We start from the raw sequence: 19,650 nt of genomic DNA, 5'->3' as shown, positions 1-19,650 counted from the left end.
AAGTAAAGACCTCAGTTCAATTCCTCCCCTAAATCTCAGGGACCCTATTGCTTAACGTGCATCTTCCTGGGCAATGTACTTGCTGCAGGCCATCTCTCCACTGATGCATGTAAGGCTGTTCCCAAAAGTCATCGGGACAAATGTGGCTCATGAAAAGTCTATCAGTCGGCACTGTTATGTGATTATCAGCTCTCCTGAGCTGTGGGGAGGAGAAAACTTGAGTCCAGTGCTGCTCACCATGTTTTGAAGAAACTGTGCGGGCGTTGGACATTCACTTAAAGATTGTTGATCAGGTTGTACAGGGTGTGGAGCTCTTAAATCTAAATGCCTTCTTCATTCTTCAGGAGAAAGTAAGGTTTGCCCATAATTTTTTTTTCTCTCATTTAACTCTGATTTACAGGCAACAAAGCAGAAGAAACCCATAATGTTTAATGTCACCCTCATGAATGGCCAAAGCATCACTACCCCTGCAGACTCTGCTTCCACTGCCAAAGAGATCTGTCAGTTCATAGCAGATAAAATCAAACTGAAGGATGTCTTTGGGTTTTCGCTCTACATTGCTGTGTTTGATAAGGTAAAGTGTAGAAAAATAGAATGAAAGCTCCCTTCTCTTTCTGTGGAGTTGCTGCTGCCTACCCAGCTTCACTGAGGACTCCTGAATTCTGGAACACCCTTAACCCAGTCCTGCACTAAAACCAAATCAGTTCTCAATCCCAGCTGGATCTCAAGACCTGATAATCCTATTCTGCCTTTCTTTTGGCTCATCACACAGCAATTATTGCTGTAGCTCTGTGAGGTTTCCTTTGCCACGTAGCTGACTAGTAAAAATACATCCACTCACCACATACAACTTGCACATTCATCCGCCTACCTTTCTGGAGTTTTTCTTGCTGTCAGGAGACCAGGAGCACTGTGTTTCTTGTCCTTGAGGCAGACCCAGAGCAGGCAGTACATGCAGTGTCCCTCTGTGGCAGGTGTGGTCGCTGGGCGGGGGCAGAGACCACGTCCTGGATGCCATCTCTCAGTGCGAGCAGCTGGTGAAGGAGCGGGGCACACACGAGCGCCATGCGCCCTGGCGCCTCTACTTCCGCAAGGAGATCTTCACCCCCTGGCACAGCTCCCGGGAGGATCCTGTCAGCACTGACCTCATTTACCACCAAGTCATCCGTGGCATTCGATTTGGAGAGTACCGCTGTGAGAAGGTGGGTCTCCTGATTCATCCTCCTTATGAAACAAAATTATATTAATGCTTCCCACATTAAAAAGCAGGAATATGAACTGAGTTTGTACTGAATGTGAACAACCCTTCCCTTCTTAATGAACAATCCCTGTCCAGGTGATTGTGCAAGCTGTCACACTGGCAGTTCTAATTAATACTTTTTCCTTCCCTGCAACTTTCAGTTCACGTGGGAGCTTGGAGGCATGTCCAAAGGGGCAAATTGGGTCATACTTTAAAATATCTTTGCTAATAATCTCTCTGGTGTTATGATTGTGTGAAGTTCATCCCTCCTTATGCTGGGTGACTGTTAAGACTCATCCAGACAAAAATTCAGAAAACCCATTCCCAAATGGTTCAAAGGTTGAAAGAGGCTATCTAGCCTTTGTGATATCCTTCTAGGCCTCTCTTAATGGGTTGTTTCAGGAGGAAGATTTGGTGGAGATAGGTGCAAAATATTGTTATATCCAATTTGGAGATACCATCCACAATGAACTTGTGCAGAAGGTGCTCCATGACTGTCTCCCAGTAAAACAGCTGAAGTCCAAGCCCCTGGAAAAGTGGGTGAGCCTTATAACCTATGCACATGCTAAGGTAAGAGGTTTGTCAGGCACTGCTGGGTAACCACTCTTGAGCACCAGCTTCTGCTTCTTTCACAATTTTCATTTATGAATAGTCTGTAGGGGAAGAAGGAAAAGCAACTCAGTTTGTAGATCCCAAATAGCCCATTAGGTCTGGGGGAGCAGAAAACCTTTCCACTCACACTTCCATATGAAGAGCAAGGGGGAAGAATGAAAAAGTACATTTAAATCTCTGAATAGAGTTGCTTTTAAGGCTCTATTTCCCATCTGACAACCAAGTCAGGATGGGCATGGGATGGAGTATTGGTTTTGATCTGGAAATGGATTACCTGAATTATTTCCATGGCATCCAAGGTGTATTAGACTCTGAACAGGTCAGTGGGGTTTTGAGGGAAATTTGGAATCCAGATGCCTGTGGGCACTCTTAGCTTCATGTGGGTCCCTGGACACCATTCCCGACTTACTTTCTCCAAGTTCCCTTGACACCAGTAACAGCAGAGGATTGGTCAGATCTCTGGGAATGGGCTTGTTCTTTATTGTCTGCAGATCATGCAAACCAGATTTTACTGAGAAAAACCTTGGGGGTGTTTTTTTCCTGCAGGCCCCATACACTCAAGACCATCTCTCCTCTCAGACTGTGAAGGAGCAACTTGTAGATTTTGCTCGCTTTCAGTGGCCTTTGCTTTTTTCCAGATTCTTTGAAGTCACTAAGTTTTCAGGTAATACCTGGAGCCTGGGTGTAGAGGATGAATATAAGATCAATAGAAAAAGACTTTTATGGGATTGATAAGGATTTTTCTTCTGTCTTTTCAGGACCCAGCTTGCCTAAGAACCACTTCATCATTGCTATAAATTGGAAAGGCATCTGTTTCTTGGATGAGTCAGAAAAGCGGCTCCTTGAGCTGACCTTCCCAGAGATAACTGGAATCCACACCAACAGGTGAGGGCCCCAGAAAGACAAGATCTGAAGATGGCATCTCTTCCATACTGCCAAAGGGTGTACCTTCTCTGCCACCTCCTTAGGTGATTTGATCTGTTCCTGGAAAGGTGGTTTAAGCTATGTCTGGGAAACAGAAAGGGAAAACTGAGCAGCCTGTAAAGGAAATACTGAAAGGACTGTATCCCTCCAGCTGGTGTGAAGTGATCCTGTTCAGTCAGAAAGGTGTAAGGAAGCACAGGCAGGCACTGAGACAAGAATGGCCCAAATAACTGACACAGTTAAGCCACTGCCTGTTGTGCATGCTGGGAGTTCAGGTACTTCTTGGGTGTCATGGACCAGAACAAGATCACTGAGAGAGGCAGTTAACCACTGCTTGCTCATGGCACACATCCTTGCATCAGGTCACTCAGAGAAAGGGTCTTACATACACAAAAAAGCCCCATGAGGACTGCCAGAGATTTAATTAGTTGTCAAGTTACTCCAAAAGAAGGGTGTTCTTCTGTCTATATGGAAGCACTTTTGTACAAAACATGGTGAAGTCCGGAGTAAAGCTGAACCACTTCAGTCCTTCACACCTACCAGATCATGGGAAGACAAATTAGGAACTACCAATATTCACTGTAAAGGATTTATCTGCAAGGAGGTGTGGGTGCCTTGGCTGTGTTTACAGATGGGTCTGTAAGTTTTTCAGATGTTCTGGTAACAAATTGTTCAATAATACAAAGGGCAGTGAAGTCATTCGGACAGAGTTGCACTCTCATCACGCTTCGTGGCGAGGAGTTTGTTCTGACATCTGTAAACAGTGTTGTCATTGCTGAGCTGGTGGTGATGTTCCTGGAAGAACTGAAGAAAAGATCACGATTTGCTATGGCAATGCATGAGAAAAAATCCCAGGGTAAGGCTCATAACTTTTCTACAGGGTGGGGAAGAAATCCTGAGAGTATCCACAGCACTTGTTTGAAGGTGCTCAAAGAGGAGTGGGAGAACTTCATCAAGAGTCCTTTTGCTCCCAGGGGGATGCATCAGCACAGCAGTGCATAAGGCAATGGGATTCAGTGCCTTTGCACACAAACAACCTTTCCTTCCTTCTTTTTATATGTGATTTAGATAGCATAGTGTCCAGGAACTCAGTTTGGTCACAGTAGGAAGTTGGATCTGGGCTCTCTGGAAATACTTTGCAGAAGAATTTCACAGAGGCAGTAAACTGGAATTTTCTGTGGAATACAGGTAGCTCAATCAGACATACATGTTTAAAATGTAAACATTAACTTCAGCTACTTAGAACTGCCGAGTTCCTTTCCATGCTTTGCTGCCAGTCTAGACACAAAGTCAGCATTCATATGAATGAAACTGAGTTCTGCCATTGCCCTCAGTGGATCAAAGTCAGGGTGTCAGAGGAAACAGAAGTGATTTCTCTGAAGTGTAACTGGAAAATTAGCCGTATTTATACAAATCACTTTCTACTGCTAACTGAATTCAGGCCGTCAAAATACAATTCCCTTGTCTTTCACATTGCAATCCCTTTGCATTTTCTCAGACTGTCAAGCCTGAACAGTACCCCCTTATTCTGTTTTCCAGAAGATCCTGGCATCCTGTCCTTCAAGAAGGGAGACTTGCTAATCTTCACTGAAGACAAAAGGCTGGATGCAGACTCTGGTTGGATCTGTGCCCAGAATGAAAGGACAGGCAAAACAGGGAATGTATTTTTGGAAGACATCTACATCATCCCTTCCCTCACAAAACCCTCTAGTCAAGTGCTGGTAAGGAAAGCTAAGCACTCCCTGTGAAAAGACTGGAAGAAGATAAAAATGTTAATATGGTTGAATTTATAACTGGAAGATAATTGTCCCTCCAAAGTCAGACAAGTTCTATACCTCCCATTGAAACAAAGCATTTGATTCTGTTCTGTCTGAAAACAAAACTAAACCTAGCCCAGACTCTAAGGAGAAGACTGGAGCTGCACAAAAACAATTATTTAAAAAACAACCCAAAATCCAGTCTATTCACCAGGGGAGATTTCAGTGCCTGGAACTGATAGCAATTAATGGGTATAGGTGTGCAGTTGAATTTTCCTGCATTCACTCTGGGCTTGAGTGGTGATCACACTATGCCTCAGGAGAACTTCCGAGTGCAGCAGGTTACTTAAAGAGAATGTGGTCTTTGAGGGAGCCAAGGTTTCTCATTAATGCCACTGCTAATAATTTTGTCTTCAATTTTGAGGATTCAGTATATTGGATCCTGTGCTAACAGGTAAAAAGCTGAAAAACTGGTGGCAAAACACACTAGAGAGAAGCAAGTGCATTGTAAAACATGTGTTGTGCTTTGGATAATCACATACATTTTAATGCCCACTACTGTTACACCTGTGAAAATTGCTTCTTTGAGTTGACTATTCCCAGGTCTTTCTTGAGTCTCTGGAGATGCTGCTTTTGAGACAGAAGGTCTCGGGCAGCACAGAGGACTACCTGCACATGTATGCTGAGTAATACCTGACAGTGAATGCAGAGACCTGTCTCCATGTGACATCTTTATGTGGCTGTGTTATTCCAGAGTTTGCTCATGATGTCTCCAGACCAGAGGAGGACAGCCTCACAGAACTCCTTCATGGAGGAACCTGATGAAGAGGATATCAAGGTGAAGCCTTACACCCTGGAGGAGTTCTCCTACGAACACTTCAGGTGAAGCTCTCTGTGTAGAGTACGCCCTAGAAAAGTTCTTACTGATCAGTAATCCTTAAAGCCGGTTATGTAATGGCATCTCCCCCTTCTGATTGGGTTTCTTCTTTTTGTTCCCTGTAATTGTAACTTTGGATATGCAGAGATTCCGGCACATGGCCTATTGTATCTTAAGTCTGCAGAAATGCAAAGGAGAGGGTAGAAGAACCCCAGCTGGACCGACTTGTTTCAGCAGGCCCTGTTCTTACTTCTCACCCCTTCTTCAGCACTTACAAGCTAGTGAGGATATACAACATCTCAGGCTTCAGAAACTAAGGGGAAAATTAGTTTTCTAAAAACCCCTCTTCTTTTGCAAGCCTCCTACCTTCTGGATATACAGGAAACTACATTTCCCTGCTCTTGCTGATCTACAGAATCAAAGGAGATCTGAGATCACTGTCTTGTGAAAGAACAGGTCTAGAGATATGATTTTGTGATAATGAACTCCTTTGTTCATAGCAATACTGATCCAGTAATTTTGTATTGCTTGCACTTGTCTTCATTCAGGACTCCTGAGAAGGAATCCATCAGCAAAGCTGTTCTCCAGAAATCCCGTGGGCACAGTCAACTGTGGGCACATTCTAAGGAGCCTCTGAAACAGCCATTGTTGAAGAGAGCATGCACAGACCCTGACCTTCGGGATTTGGCCTGTCAGGCCTTCATTGATATCCTTTCTTTGGGATCTGAGAACACTAAGGAGAAGGAAGAGTTAGCTAGGTCCACTAAACTACCTCAGCCACCTTATTGAGATACCTCAGCCACCTTACAGGGGATACATTCACGTAAAGATGGAGCAGATCAAATCTGTTTCCATTGTCTACAGAGGAAATGCTCCTATTTCCTCCCAGAACTCCCTGGCTACTGATGGCTCACTTAACTAATAATGTGGCTTTAGGAGTGAGATTTATTGCATATGCCCAGAGAAAGCAGCTACTAGCACAGTACAAATCACAGCCAAGCAGCAACTTCTGCACAGGGAAAGTGGGTAGGGGCAGACAGGGAACATGCTCCAGACCTTCCTCCCAGTATTTGCCACTTAGGCATCAACAAAGCCACTAACACGTTAGGATCCAGATGACACTTCCCATTTGCCTTCCAAAACTGGCCTGCTTTTCTCCTTAACAGCACATCCACCCATCATGAAATTCATGGGAGACTACCCCTCAAAGCAGACACACTCCTCTGTGGAAGTCACTGACCAGATATTTGTGCCAGCTATCCAGGAGGAGGTCCTGAGGGATGAGATTTACTGTCAGATTATGAAGCAACTGACTGACAACAGAAACAGGTATTCACCTGGGAGCAAACAGCCTGCTCCTGCAGAGTCAGGCCTCAAGTGCAGGGGGCATCAGGGACCCCTGCTGCATTTGTGATGCAGTAGGGGCAGGGGGAAGGATAAAAAAAATGGAGTAAGAGCTTCCTTTCCCCCTTCTGCCAGGCAGTGCTTTGGAGCTCACCTTTATGGAGCACTCAGGACCACTCCCTGCCAGGGAGAGGCCATAGAGCACCATCAGTCACCTCCCCTGAGCTGCTGCTTTGCTCCCATCAGCATTCCGTGCTCATCTCCTTGTGGGGAGAGGCAGGCAAGCAGTCGCTGAGGCTCTCCTGCTCCCGAAGCAGTCTATAGAGAAAACGTGGTACTGCATAGTCCTTTCATCCCTTCAGTGACTGCCCTGACAACTCTCCATTTAAATTTCCCAATGGCAGCATTCCCCTCTCACAAAAACATAGTTCACACTGGACTTTTACCACCAGTGAATAAATACTTTTGAGTAGTTATATTAATTAGGTTACATAAGTGCCTTGCAGAACAGATTGGTTACAGAGGCACCTGCCCACATAAAAGTCTCTTGAAACAGGCTGGTGTTTCATCCCAGCTCACAAAATGATAATTTGATCTACTTCCAGCGAAACTGAATTGCAAAAAGCAGCTTAAAATAATATTAATTATTAACACAATTGTTTGTCTGTTTCTGGATGCATTATTTATTAATTTATTTTCTGTCTCACTGTTCCACAAGTATTACATGTAGTGAAACTTCCATCATGTGTGTCAGTGTTGAATGGCAAATTCCCATACAAGCAGTGAATCTTAAGGCTATTTCATGCACAGTCTGTAACCATGGTGCCAGTGCCATGCCTGATGTATTCCACCAATGTAGTAGCTGTTGTGAGCGGGATCACTGGTGTGGAAAAAACAATGCTTGAAAGGTGGCTATTTCCATATACTTTCAGTGGAACAGCCAGAGCAACAAATCTTTCATCCTTCCCAGGCTGTTGTGTTGTGGACCATGTCCTGCTCTCACACAGACACAAACACCACTGATTGAGTATAAATGGGATTAAAATAGTCTGTCTTCATCTGCAAAATTAGAACAGTAAGTGGGAATAAAGAAGCCAGAACCTCTTTATTCAGTGAAGTCTGATGGCCTTTCAGAGCCAGACATGCCGATTTTCCCAATCAAAACCACTTCACACCAGTGAACATTTCAGAGCAACCCTTGGACAACCCTGAAGTGTGTTCTGCTCCTGGCTTTGAGGCAGAATGACTGACCACCACAAGGTTGCAGAGCCCTTAATGGTGAGGGCAAAGTGCCAGAAGAGCTTCAGCTGGCAGATTTCACAGATGCAGAGGCTGGAAGAACTGGATTTCTGCCTGAAGAATAGTACCAGCTTGATCTGGAGCATTCAAGAACTGCATTTACCTCACTACATAATGCTATCAATGTGTTCATTTTTCAGAACAGAACAGGAGTACATGTAAGGGGAAGGCAGTGCATGCAAAGTGCTCATGCCCTGAGCAAAGCTGGCCACTGCAGAGGGCAGGTGAATACATCCATTGAGAAACCACATGTGAGCTTGAACATCAAATCAACAGTGGCTTTCCAAGAGGATGGCACCAGGGTCACTGCTGTTAAGATATCTGCTAAACTGGAATTTATATTTATTCATGAGGTTTGCATCTGTCATGAGTATTTCTCATGCAGGACTTGGCCCTGTCTTCACATGCAAGCTATTGTTGCACAGCAAATGAATGCCAAGGCCTGGGTGAAGGCTCTGCTGATTTGCAGCTCTCTGCAGAATGGGACCACGATGGGAGGGTATTTCTCTTCCCTGTAGCTGGTGTGTGGTCAGACAGAGAATCATACGTGGCTGTAGCAGAACTGTTGGCTTCGTGTTCACAGGTACAGCGAGACCAAGGGCTGGCAGCTCCTCTGGCTCTGCACTGGCCTCTTCCCACCCAGCAAGTCACTGCTCAAACATGCCCAGAAGTTCCTAGAGACACGTCACAAAGAAACACTGGCCCTGGCGTGCCGTCGGAGGATTCAGACAGTAATGAGGTAAATAACCTGGCATATAACCAGCTCAAAGTGTTCAAATATCAATAATCAGGTCTCAGAAAACACACGGGCTAAAACAGTGTGACTCTCACTTTCCTTTTCCTCTTTACATCTTGCTTTTTAAAAGTGATCATTATTTTTAACTTTCTTTATGGACTTTGAACCATAAAGAGAGGTCTATATCATAGTTTCATTTTTTTCTTTCACAAAGTTAGCAGCATTTTAAAAAGTTCATCACCACACATAATCACTTGGCTCCCAGAGCTGGGTATTTCAAACACCCTAAAGGGAATGCAGCTTGGAATGATGGATGATATCCTGACCTTACTTTTCTTTGCTGAGGCAGCATGCCCTTGTTGAAAGATCAGTACAATCAATTCCTATTCTTTGAAAAAACCCAAATGAACAAAGCCCTGACTCTTACCTGGCTGCTCACAGCAAGGCACTTCTCCATCCACTTGGCATTACCTCAGGCTGAAGCAACAAGACCCCCCAAACCACAGTGCTTCCTGGGCTTCCAAATGAGTTGTCGTTCTAAGGGATACGACACAACCAGAGAGATGAGAAGGGCTAACAGGATTTCAGGAGGGATCAACTGAACTGTAGGGGAAAGATTTCCCTAGGTTCCTCCAAGTGCTGGAATAACCCAGCTCGCCCCTCTGAGAACAAAACTTTGGCATCAAGGTTGACTCCAGCCTTCTCCCTTTTGATGGTGCTGTGATTTACCACTTGCCTGCCACAGACCTCATCAGTAAAGAATCTGCCCGATGATTTCTCCTTACAGCTTCCATCTTCCTTTTTTCTCTCAGGCTGGGCCACATGTTTGGTCTGTGAGCCTCAGGCTCTAGGGGAATACTAACACAGTGGATATCCCCCTTGCAGTGAATGGGGTTTGACACTGCTGGGGAAATGTCATCACACATTGAACTCGCTTTTGAAGTGTCTGAAAAATGCATGGCAAGGAATGCTATTCATTGTTTATTTCTATAGAGAAGACTTAAAAATTCCTGCCTCCCTATATCATGTGCTATTCATACTTTAAGCCCTGTTGAGCTGTACAGAGCTTCTTTAGTGAGAGCGAATAGGGAGGGGAAAACAGAATGGCCTGTTTGGAAGGAGAATTTTATCTGCTAAACTGCCCCAGATCTGGAGTCTGGGGGATGGGAAGTGGAACAAAGACAAATCTTGTCTTCTAAGAGCAGTTCTTTTCCTAAGATGAAACTTGCACCTGCATCTGCACAGAATAGAATAAACTATTTCAGCTGGATCTTCAACAATCATCTAGTCTAACTTCTCCCTGTAAATAACCTGGTCTCTTTGGATAGGGTAGAACAGGCAGCTCAAAGGACTGACCTAAAATACATACAGGGGAAGCCAGCTGAGCCCTTGGGTACACGCCTTTTTCTCCATAAACCACTTCACAGTTTCATCCCCAGAATCCTGACCAGGGAACCACCCTGATGAGTGTTAAGCAGATCTCACCTTGGCAATGAATTCCTAGCTCAGGCTGCAAGGAGAGGTGGGTAGCCCTATGCCTCTGCAGCCAAACTGCTGCAATTCCTTGAGTTGGCAGGGGCTCCCTCTGATGCCAGTTCAGGAACAGGTGACTGAGTAGGGCAGGTCCACACTTCATACAGTGCCTGCACAGTACAAAGCACATGCTGTTCAGCTTGGTTACAGTCAAGTTTTCCTTCTCCAAATGGAACTGCTCCTCTATTTAAGGGAAAAAAATAGTTTTCAAATCCACATAATTAAAGGTTGGATCCAGACTAACCTCCTCCTGAGAGACCGACCCCGTGTGAGAGGCCCATAAGGTAGGGTGTTCAAAATACCTGAACAGCCTGCTCTATGCCACTGAGGACAGGAACTTACCAGCCCCAGGAGATAATTTGCTAGATTTGTTCTCACTTTAACTATGTCAAGGTTTTGGCATGACTGAGACATCAGGGCCAGTTCCTTTGCTTTAAAAGGCAGCTCTGCTCTGAGGTTTAATTTCAAAGAACTGGGTTTGTACAGCTTAAGCACCTCCTAAGTCAGTGATTGCACTCCAGCTCTTATAGAAAATGTAATGCTTTCAGTAGCCCCCCATACCTTTTGGTACTTGGGCTCCAAGTCATTTTGTATCTCAATACATATGTTTTTGCTGATGCAGGAATTAAATAAAATGCATTTCTCCTTGCAGCCGTTATACCCACACTTCAGTGAGGAAAAATGCTGCTCAATCAGTAGAAGAGGCAATGGTGCTGGCCAGGAGGGTGCCTTATTCATGCCACCTATTTGCATTAGCAGAACAGACTTTTACTTTACATGCTAATAAGACCCTCAGTTTCTTGCTGTTAATATACTGAATTTGCACTGGGGTGGAGGACCATTGGAGCCCACCCCATCGCACAGTACTGGCGTTTTGGAGGGCGCCTGCTGTTTGGGTGGAATAGTTGTTCATTTCCTCAATGATTAAACTGATTTCTTTTATGATGGTGGTGGCATTTTCCAGGAGCGGCTGCAGGAAGTGGGCACCTCATCCTGTGGAGGTTGAGGCCATCTTACAGAACAACACTAAGATCTCACACAAGATTTACTTCCCCAATGAAACAGAGCAGGTGAGCACTTACTTGTTTTCCCAGCCTTGACCGTACTTCCAGCCATTATGTTCTCACCCAGGAACATACATGAAGACATTCAGTATTCTTATTTCTTCCTCTCCTCTGGGTGACAAGAGTCTTGTTATCTCATAGACATTTGACGTGGGAACAAACACCAAAATCCAGACTCTGTGTCAGAACATCGCTTCCAAATTGCAGCTGCACTCCTGGGAAGGTTTCAGCCTCTTTGTGAAGATTGCAGACAAGGTAACTCCTTGACTCTGGCAGGGTAGCCAGACTTCCCCTCCTCTCTTATTTATTTACCAGACCACCTGAACAACCGTATGAAGCCAAGGACCAGAGCAGGTGATTACTGCTTCTGCCTTACTGAGGGGATACAACCTGAACTTGAACTTTAGCACCTGACAATTATTTTCAGTCTCTTGAAGGGGCTGGATGGAGATGCAGAGTTTCTATCATTCTTCCTCCTCCTATTTTTCTACTTTTTTCCTCCTATAATTCTACCCTCTGACTGCAGACAGGGAAAGAAAATTCAGCCTGTTACTTGGGTATGTGGCACAGGCAGTATTTTATATGATGTGTTAACCCCTCCTTTCTCTCCTTCATTGCTTGGCCTCTGCAGGTGATCAGTCAGAATGAAGCAGACTACTTCTTTGACTCACTAAGGCAGGTGACAGACTGGAACAGAAGGAATAAACCAGGAAAAGACGGTAAGGAGAATGCCAGCATGACAAGAAGCTGCATGAGAGGCTGTGTTGAACTGGAAAGCAGCTGATCCATCCAGTAGGATTCACTCCATCTTGGGAAGTATTTAGCAGAGTCTTGTACTGTTTTTTGTTTGTACATACATGGTTACTGCATGCACCAGCAGCAAGATCCAGTGATCTGATGCAGCCAAGCAGTGGCTATCAAAAACACCAGAACATTTCAGGGGGTGGGGGGAATCTCTCCAGAATTTAAAATTGGTAAAAAATATTGTTGACCTGTTGTATCCAAAACACACAGCTGGATACATGCAAGTTAGATAGGTTGATCCTCAAATAGTAAGAATCAGCCAACACACGCAAAAAGGTTCTTTACAGAGGGTCACTCACATTTCTTGGGTTGTTAGAAAATTTCTAACCAGGTTATTACCTGGTGATACCCAAACACAAGTTATGTTGTCAAGGAACCACTTGCTAGAATAGAACAATACTGTTCTATTACATTCTTCTATAGAACAATGTAATACTAATAACAGCAATTCCTTGCACTTAATCGTCCCATGGATAATATACCCTACCTCCCCCATGGATAACAAACATTTTGAAATCTACATCACTCAAACTCCACTCAAATTTCATATCAATTTGTCCTGACCTTTGTGTATTTCAGGACAGCTGAGGTTCAACTCCCTGAAGCTCTTTTCTATGTATCTAAGACTTTCTAACTTCTCTCAGCTGATGTAGCTGCTAGGAGCTCTGAAAATCACAGTAAAAAGATGTGGGTGTACTAAATCACAATTCATTTGTGGAAGCACAGCCATCAGAGGATGCACTCACATGGGTGTAAGAGAATTTGGGTGTACTGAATCAGCAGGCAGCTGTCATGAGCACCAATAACAAACAATGGCAGTCCCTCAACTTCTCCTCCATCTGATCATTGCATGAGCAGTGTCCAGGAACTGAAAACTAAGAATTTTTGCCATTCAAAATGGCTTTCTGTGTTGTTTTGTTAGTAATTTTGTTTGTTACTATTAAAACCGTAATTACTTTTCTGAAGAAATTCACAAGTCATTTAAAAACCGTAGAACTGTCAGTGGCACAAAGAACACTAACAAGACCTGATCTCCTTAGGGGCTGCTCTGTCTGCGGCATATGAGGTGTACTTCATGAGAAAGCTGTGGCTGAATGTCACTCCTGGCAAAGATCTGAAAGCTGATACCATTTTCCATTATCACCAGGTAAGCAACTCCCTAAAACAGAGGTAACTTGTGATCCAAGAAATACTCCTGAGAAATTAAGTCTGTAGGAGCATTACTGTCTCCTTCTCGAAGGCCTGCACTACAGAGCCTCCAGAGGAATGCCTCCTCCAGAGGGGGGCACAGCTCAGCCTCAGACAGATTTATTTCTCAGTGTTGACACCTCAGCTATACTGAACATGTTAAGAGTACAGCTCCTTTACCTCATTGTGCTGTGGAAATGCTCGTCTTGCTCCATAAATCAGAGAATCACAAAAAGCTCTGGGTTGGAAAGGATCTTTAAAGATCATCCAGAGAATCTTCAGAAGGAACCAAAAATTCTTGGAATATTCTTGGACTGTGTTTGGCAAGACTTGGGTCCTGACCTCACAAATTTAGAACGTGTAAGTCAGTGTTTGCTTTAGCCCATTCTGCCTGGATTCAGAGCTGGTCTCTTCCAGGAGCTGCCAAAGTACCTCAGAGGCTACCACAAGTGTTCCAAGGATGAAGCTGTGCAGCTGGCAGGGCTGATTTATAAAGCACACTACAACAATGACCGCACACAGCTGGCAGCCATCCCCAAAATCCTGAAGGAGCTGGTGCCAGACAATCTGCTCCGAGCTGTGTCACCAGATGAATGGAAGAAGGTAAGAACATCAGCTTTCGTTAGTCATATTACATATACAGAGCTTTAGTAAACACATTGAGTCACACTACACGTTTGATCTAATGGTCTTTGAAAGTACTGTGGAGGAATAGTAGTGGATATTGCTGGATTTGCCAGCAGGATAGCAAAAGGATTTGCCTCCTACAGTCTAGATTTTACATACTCTACCAAAATTCTGAACAACATCTGCAGGCCTGGATGGCTTATCTGAAGTGTGCATCTTTCTTGGAGATACTAATCTATTTCCAGTGCCCAGAAAAAGAGTTAGAGATAGAAGAGTCAGTGAAGGGACTTGGGAGTTGAGGATATTGGACAGAAGTAGAAAATTAAGGTGTCTCAGAGGTTATTTCTTGGCACCAAATCAATCTCCTTGCATCATGTCATGCTACTTATGGCAAAAGGCTCTTTTATCCACAAAAAGGGCAAGGAAATTTCAGCAGTTATCACTTAAGTCTCTGCTGAGGAAAACACAGGACATTCTTTCAAATACAAAGGGAAAATTCACCCTTCATTTTTTAGCCAAATATGTAATACTGTGGAGTGTTGAACACTGGTTGAGTTTTATCTCCCATTGCCCCTCTGCCCTGAAGTCCATTTCCTCAGGCTGCTGGGCTTCCTTCACCCAGCAGGGGAATAAGGAACACTGGAGGGCCCTGGCTTTACTTTCCCCCATGGCATGGCAGCTGTTTTCATTTTCAGTTTTCTGCTGCAGGGGCAAAAAGCCTGATCGTGGTGATGAGTTGATGCTGTCTTTACTGCGAAGGCTAGGCATTGGAAACTTGCCTGTCTCCAACTCAACTGGCTTTGTATCCTCTCTTCCTAAACAGAGCATTACTGCAGCATACAGTAAACACGAAGGAAAAACTGTGGATGAGGCCAAGGTTGCTTTCTTGAAAATGATACACCGGTGGCCGACGTTTGGATCAGCCTTTTTTGAAGTGAAGGTAGGTTTGAAGGTCTGTGTGAGTGGATTTGGTAGTAGATCAGTATCAAGGGATACAGACTGACTATAATTCCAAATCTGAAAGTAAAAATACATTATAAAGTTGAATTCCTGTAATCTATTGAGGAAAATTCAGTTCCTTCCAAGTTGGGAGATGGATTCTTTATCCATTCTGAACTATGCTGCTTGTTTACCGGCAATGTTGTTGCTCTAGTTTTAACACCTCTACTACAATTGTGTAGTAGCTGTAGGGGGCTCAATTGTCCTGTCATTGCTCTCCACAAGAAAATGCTCCCAAATCTTATCTCTTTGGCGACTCTTCCCTCAGAACAGAACTGTACCAATCCTCTCTTTCTGGAGTGGATATCACCCAGGAATAATTTCCCATGTGTTACCTTTAATTTCTCCTCACTAGGCTCTTAAATGGTTTGCAATCAATCATTAAGCCTGTTAGCAGAAAGCAAAGTAAATAATGGACCTGATTCTGCTGTCATGTAGCATTTGCTCAAGTCATCAATATGTTGCCAAAATGTTTCAGTATTCATTTGGGAAAGAGAACAAGAAGACTGGACATTGTTAAAGGTCACTAGGCCCCTGATACAGATAATTTCTCAATTTTCTGCTCATTTTGCTGTGTTACTCATTTACAGCAAGCCTCGGAGCCCAATTTCCCAGAGATTGTACTGATTGCAATCAACAAGCAAGGAGTCTCACTGATACATCAGAAGACAAAGGTAACAGCTGCTTCTCACAAGTCCATGTAAGGAAGGATTGGATGGACCCTGCTAATTTAGGGACAGTGACGTTCCTTGCCCAGGAATGGCAGGAGGGGACAGAGGCTCTCTATTGATTTTCTGTGTGAAACTGAAGAAAATGTTACTGCCTCAAATCACTTGTTTGCAGTTTCTACACTGGAAAGAAATAGGACAGAGCATCTCTAAAATAGGCATGGGAATCATGATAGACCTGGTAAGGTAGTAAGATCAGGAAGATGGATGGGCAGTGCACGCAGGAACCTGCTTCAGAAAAATGCTTTGCAGGAAGCCCCAGCTGTCTAAAAGATCAGGCTGAATGGCCATGTTTAGCTGCAGTCTAACCCCAACAGTCTGGTCTTACCAAGTTCTCAGGAAAAGGGAGTATCACTATTTTCTTTCAACAATGAAACAAATTAAAACCTAGTTTTAGATCATTGTAAATCTAATGGATAAGGCAAAGATCAATATATAATGAAAGGAGGTCTCATTAGTGTGATTAAGAATTACCTGTTTGGTGAAAACACAATATACCACTAATCTGGATGCAAGAACTACTTTGATCCATTATTTTCATAGAAGAAGTGGGAAAGAACAAGAATTCTCTAGCTCTATAAGTTTTCTTATGTAACAGCCTGTTTTCATTTGAGAAATGTTCTATAAATCAGTTTGTTTCCCCTTGCAGGATATTTTAGTAGTCTACCCCTTCAATAAAATCTCCAACTGGAGCAGTGGGAGCACGTATTTTCACATGACAATAGGGAACCTGGTACGAGGAAACCGGCTCTTATGTGAGACATCTCTGGTAAGAAGAGTTCTGCCAACTTAGACACAACAAAATCCTAATTTTTCCTTTCCAACCAGGATTGCTACAAAAGATGGTGCGAAACCCAATAAATACCAGTGCAGATACAAAAAGCATTCACTTCCGTGTCAATAAAATTTACAACTGGTTTCCAAATTCCTCCCATACATCAAAATTCTACCTGTCTGAGAAGTTAAGACGGCAAAGCTGCATAAGAGGCTTTTTGTCTTGCATGTCTGCCTCCAGTTATGTAGTAATGCTGCCCTTGTAAGACTTCATATTTTCCAGGGAGTGGTATCACCTCTTAAACAATTGGTTTCAGACAATTCACAGTCTCAGAGAATAATCACTGTATTAATATTTAAAAGTGGGTTTGTAAAGGTAACAAAAACAATTAAAGGCTAACTACTCTGACAGAAAGACTTGGATTCTTAAATACAAGATTCTTAAGTACAAGTCAAGCTACAGAGTCAATACCAAGGAGACAGTAGAGCTATGCTCTGTAAAGTTTTTGAAATCTATGAAAAGCAGATGGAGGAATGGATAAATTAAAACAGTGGCAGATATTGAAAGAGAAGATGTTCATGCAAGGAAGAACCTGAGAAGATGATAAACGAGGGAGGAAATGATAGTTATTTTTGCTTCTGGAGCTCCCTGAAAGATTTAAGACTTTTTTTTTTTTCTTTCCTGACAGGGTTACAAAATGGATGACCTACTAACATCCTACGTACACCTGCTCATGAATGCTGTAAACAAGCAAAAGAATGTCCCAGCCTGACAGTGGAAATAGAGCCCATGACCTGTACTTGTGCCAAACTACCTGTAATTTCATATCCCAGAAGAAATGCCATTTCTAAAATACTAATCTTGATGAGCGATCTTCTGATCACACACTGAATGAACTGAGTTGCTGAAATACTACAAGAGAAGCTCAAATGAGCATGTGCTTTCATGTATCTGTAACACTTCTGTGTTATATGTAGTATGAGAATTCCATTCAGATACTGGATTTAGAGAAACTTTAGATGGACTTTTATGTTCTATGGGAGTGGGGAAACCCTGTGAAGGCCCTTTCTAATAGCCTGAATCTCCTCCATTCAAAGACACACACACATTAAGAGCTGTCTTCCTTTTGGAAAGAAAAGTCCCCTTATTGTATATGCTCTTACCAAATACACAAACTCCAAGAGTCTTTGGAAACAAAGGTAATGTAATTTTTTTTCCTCCTACTGGCAATTCTAAGAGCGGAGAGATGCCCTTTAGTAGTAGATAACTGGACACTTTGAAAGGGAAGATGCTGGGTTTCATCCTCTGGTCCCTAGGTTACATGCTGCACATTACAGTAAACTGACAACCGATTACTGTCAGAATGTAACTGTCCTTCCTGCATGCTGCTAAACATGCAGGCTGTCCCCTGACTGACCACAGCCTTGCTTAAATTAAATTGTATTTTCTTCCACGTTACAATGCTCTTGGAAACTTAACAACCGCTTTCTACTGTGCAGTTTCTAGTAAGATCTGAAATGAGTGTGGGGTTTGGGTCCATCACTTTCAGTTGCTCCTATATCAAGATATAGATGAACTATTCAGTGCAAGTCAGAATTGAAGAACTCAGTCTAACAGAGGTCTCTTGAAAAGAGACTTTTCTGCTCTACAAAAATGTTCTGTTTGGAGTTATGCAGACATTCCTTCACGAGACAAGAATAATAGCTTTAATTTGTCCTGATCTTTTCTGCTTCCTGTTTAGCAGACAGTTTGAGTGGTAAAATTTGATTCAGAATTGTTCATCTCTTAAGAACTTTGCAGAAACACAGCTTTGGTGCCACAAGAACCAGAGTGTGCTGCAAATGTGTAAAGCAGATACAGACTATGGTGGGAGGCAGCCTAGCTGCTTTCCCCTAAGAACAAGTACTCCTCCCTCACTCCCAATGAAACATGAACATGTCTTAAAGCATTTCCACCAAGTTCCTTGAGACACAATCTGGCAGTGCTAGAAAAGCAGCTCTGCCTGATCTCTCAACTTTGCCAATGGATGCACAATGGTTCTTTTGTTCCCTCTGACATGTGTGTACAAAATTCAAATGCGGGTGGGAATTTTGTATACGAGTGGCAGGGAAGAGCCCCACTCTCTTTGTGCATCTAAACAAGTGCCAGACCTGTCCTAATAGCTGATATTTTTGCAAGCAGTAAGATGCTCCTGCTGTAATGTCCATTGCTGGCAATGGAAACACTGGAGTCTAATTTCCCAGAGTGGTTTTGTCACCCAGTGTCTGATCTAACTAAGTAGCTATAAGTGAGAAATGTTCAACCCTTCACCTGTACAAAAAGAAATTTTGCAGCCAAACTGTATTGTTTCTGGTTTTTAAATAAAGACTGCAGAAAATCAACCACAGTGTCTTTTTTTAACCAAGAAAAGTGAATGTTTGCTCCAGATCCTTGTAAGCTAAATCTGCCGATATCCACTATATTCTGTAAATGACCATAGCATCCCATCTGCTCATCACATTGTACACAGTTTGTACAACACAGCCACTAAAAGGATGATACCCCTTTCTGCACATCCTCATCAACCAACACCACCACAGAAGCAGCACAAGTCCAAAACATGAATTCACCATAACAGTGCCTCAGGTTTTGGCAATCCCAGAGTTCCTCAGAGTGGGTAATCGTCTCTGGCTAAGCACTGAAAACATGGTATTAACTGGACACTATACAATTTTTTCCTTTTTTTTTTTTTTTGTTGTGTAAATATTTAAAATGTATTACAGTTAACTTTAATACAAGAACATACAAAGGCACAGTATTACAGCATTTCAATCTACAATCATGTGTTTTGGTTAGACAGCTCAAACAATGTGTGATAAAGTGAGAGCTCTACACAGTGCAGAATCCATAAAGGCCCGAACCAAGGCAGGGAGCTGCTAATTCTTTTCTCAGTCTAATACCCTCAGCACTTAACAGTGCTTTACAGGCTAGTATAACCACATTTATTACATGCTTGCCTGCAATCTATTTCTTCCCCATCCAATCACTTCTGAAAGAATGTCAGTTGTATCATCTAATACCAACCATGCCAGGAATTCTCTGTACGAAAGGCTGGACCACTGTTTGCCAGCATTGCACAGACTGCTGTAAAAAGACCAGGATGC

The 19,650-nt window shown here is 43.2% G+C and overlaps 1 protein-coding gene across 1 annotated transcript in view; it reads left to right on the top strand.

Moving 5' to 3' along the window:
* MYO7B (myosin VIIB) overlaps positions 1-18,879 on the top strand; it is a 47,814-nt gene extending 28,935 nt beyond the window's left edge. The window contains exons 30-50 of the mRNA XM_066193836.1: positions 401-574; positions 975-1,202; positions 1,643-1,810; positions 2,399-2,516; positions 2,611-2,737; positions 3,092-3,098; positions 3,473-3,632; positions 4,316-4,497; positions 5,288-5,415; positions 5,959-6,116; positions 6,586-6,739; positions 8,637-8,792; positions 11,287-11,392; positions 11,528-11,641; positions 12,018-12,105; positions 13,231-13,337; positions 13,796-13,981; positions 14,829-14,945; positions 15,595-15,678; positions 16,382-16,501; positions 17,196-18,879. Coding sequence (XP_066049933.1) covers positions 401-574; positions 975-1,202; positions 1,643-1,810; positions 2,399-2,516; positions 2,611-2,737; positions 3,092-3,098; positions 3,473-3,632; positions 4,316-4,497; positions 5,288-5,415; positions 5,959-6,116; positions 6,586-6,739; positions 8,637-8,792; positions 11,287-11,392; positions 11,528-11,641; positions 12,018-12,105; positions 13,231-13,337; positions 13,796-13,981; positions 14,829-14,945; positions 15,595-15,678; positions 16,382-16,501; positions 17,196-17,279 — 2,766 coding nt within the window. The 3' untranslated portion in view covers positions 17,280-18,879. The remainder of the gene's footprint in view (positions 1-400; positions 575-974; positions 1,203-1,642; positions 1,811-2,398; positions 2,517-2,610; positions 2,738-3,091; positions 3,099-3,472; positions 3,633-4,315; positions 4,498-5,287; positions 5,416-5,958; positions 6,117-6,585; positions 6,740-8,636; positions 8,793-11,286; positions 11,393-11,527; positions 11,642-12,017; positions 12,106-13,230; positions 13,338-13,795; positions 13,982-14,828; positions 14,946-15,594; positions 15,679-16,381; positions 16,502-17,195) is intronic.
* Positions 18,880-19,650: the final 771 nt, after the last annotated feature.

The sequence above is a fragment of the Chamaea fasciata genome, unplaced genomic scaffold, assembly GCF_029207755.1.
Source record: "Chamaea fasciata isolate MVZ Bird 193981 ecotype frontalis unplaced genomic scaffold, bChaFas1.0.hap1 SCAF_11, whole genome shotgun sequence".
Lineage (NCBI taxonomy): Eukaryota > Metazoa > Chordata > Aves > Passeriformes > Sylviidae > Chamaea > Chamaea fasciata.
The sequence above is the reverse complement of the archived record's forward strand: the minus strand, read 5'-3'. Positions and strand labels throughout refer to the sequence as shown.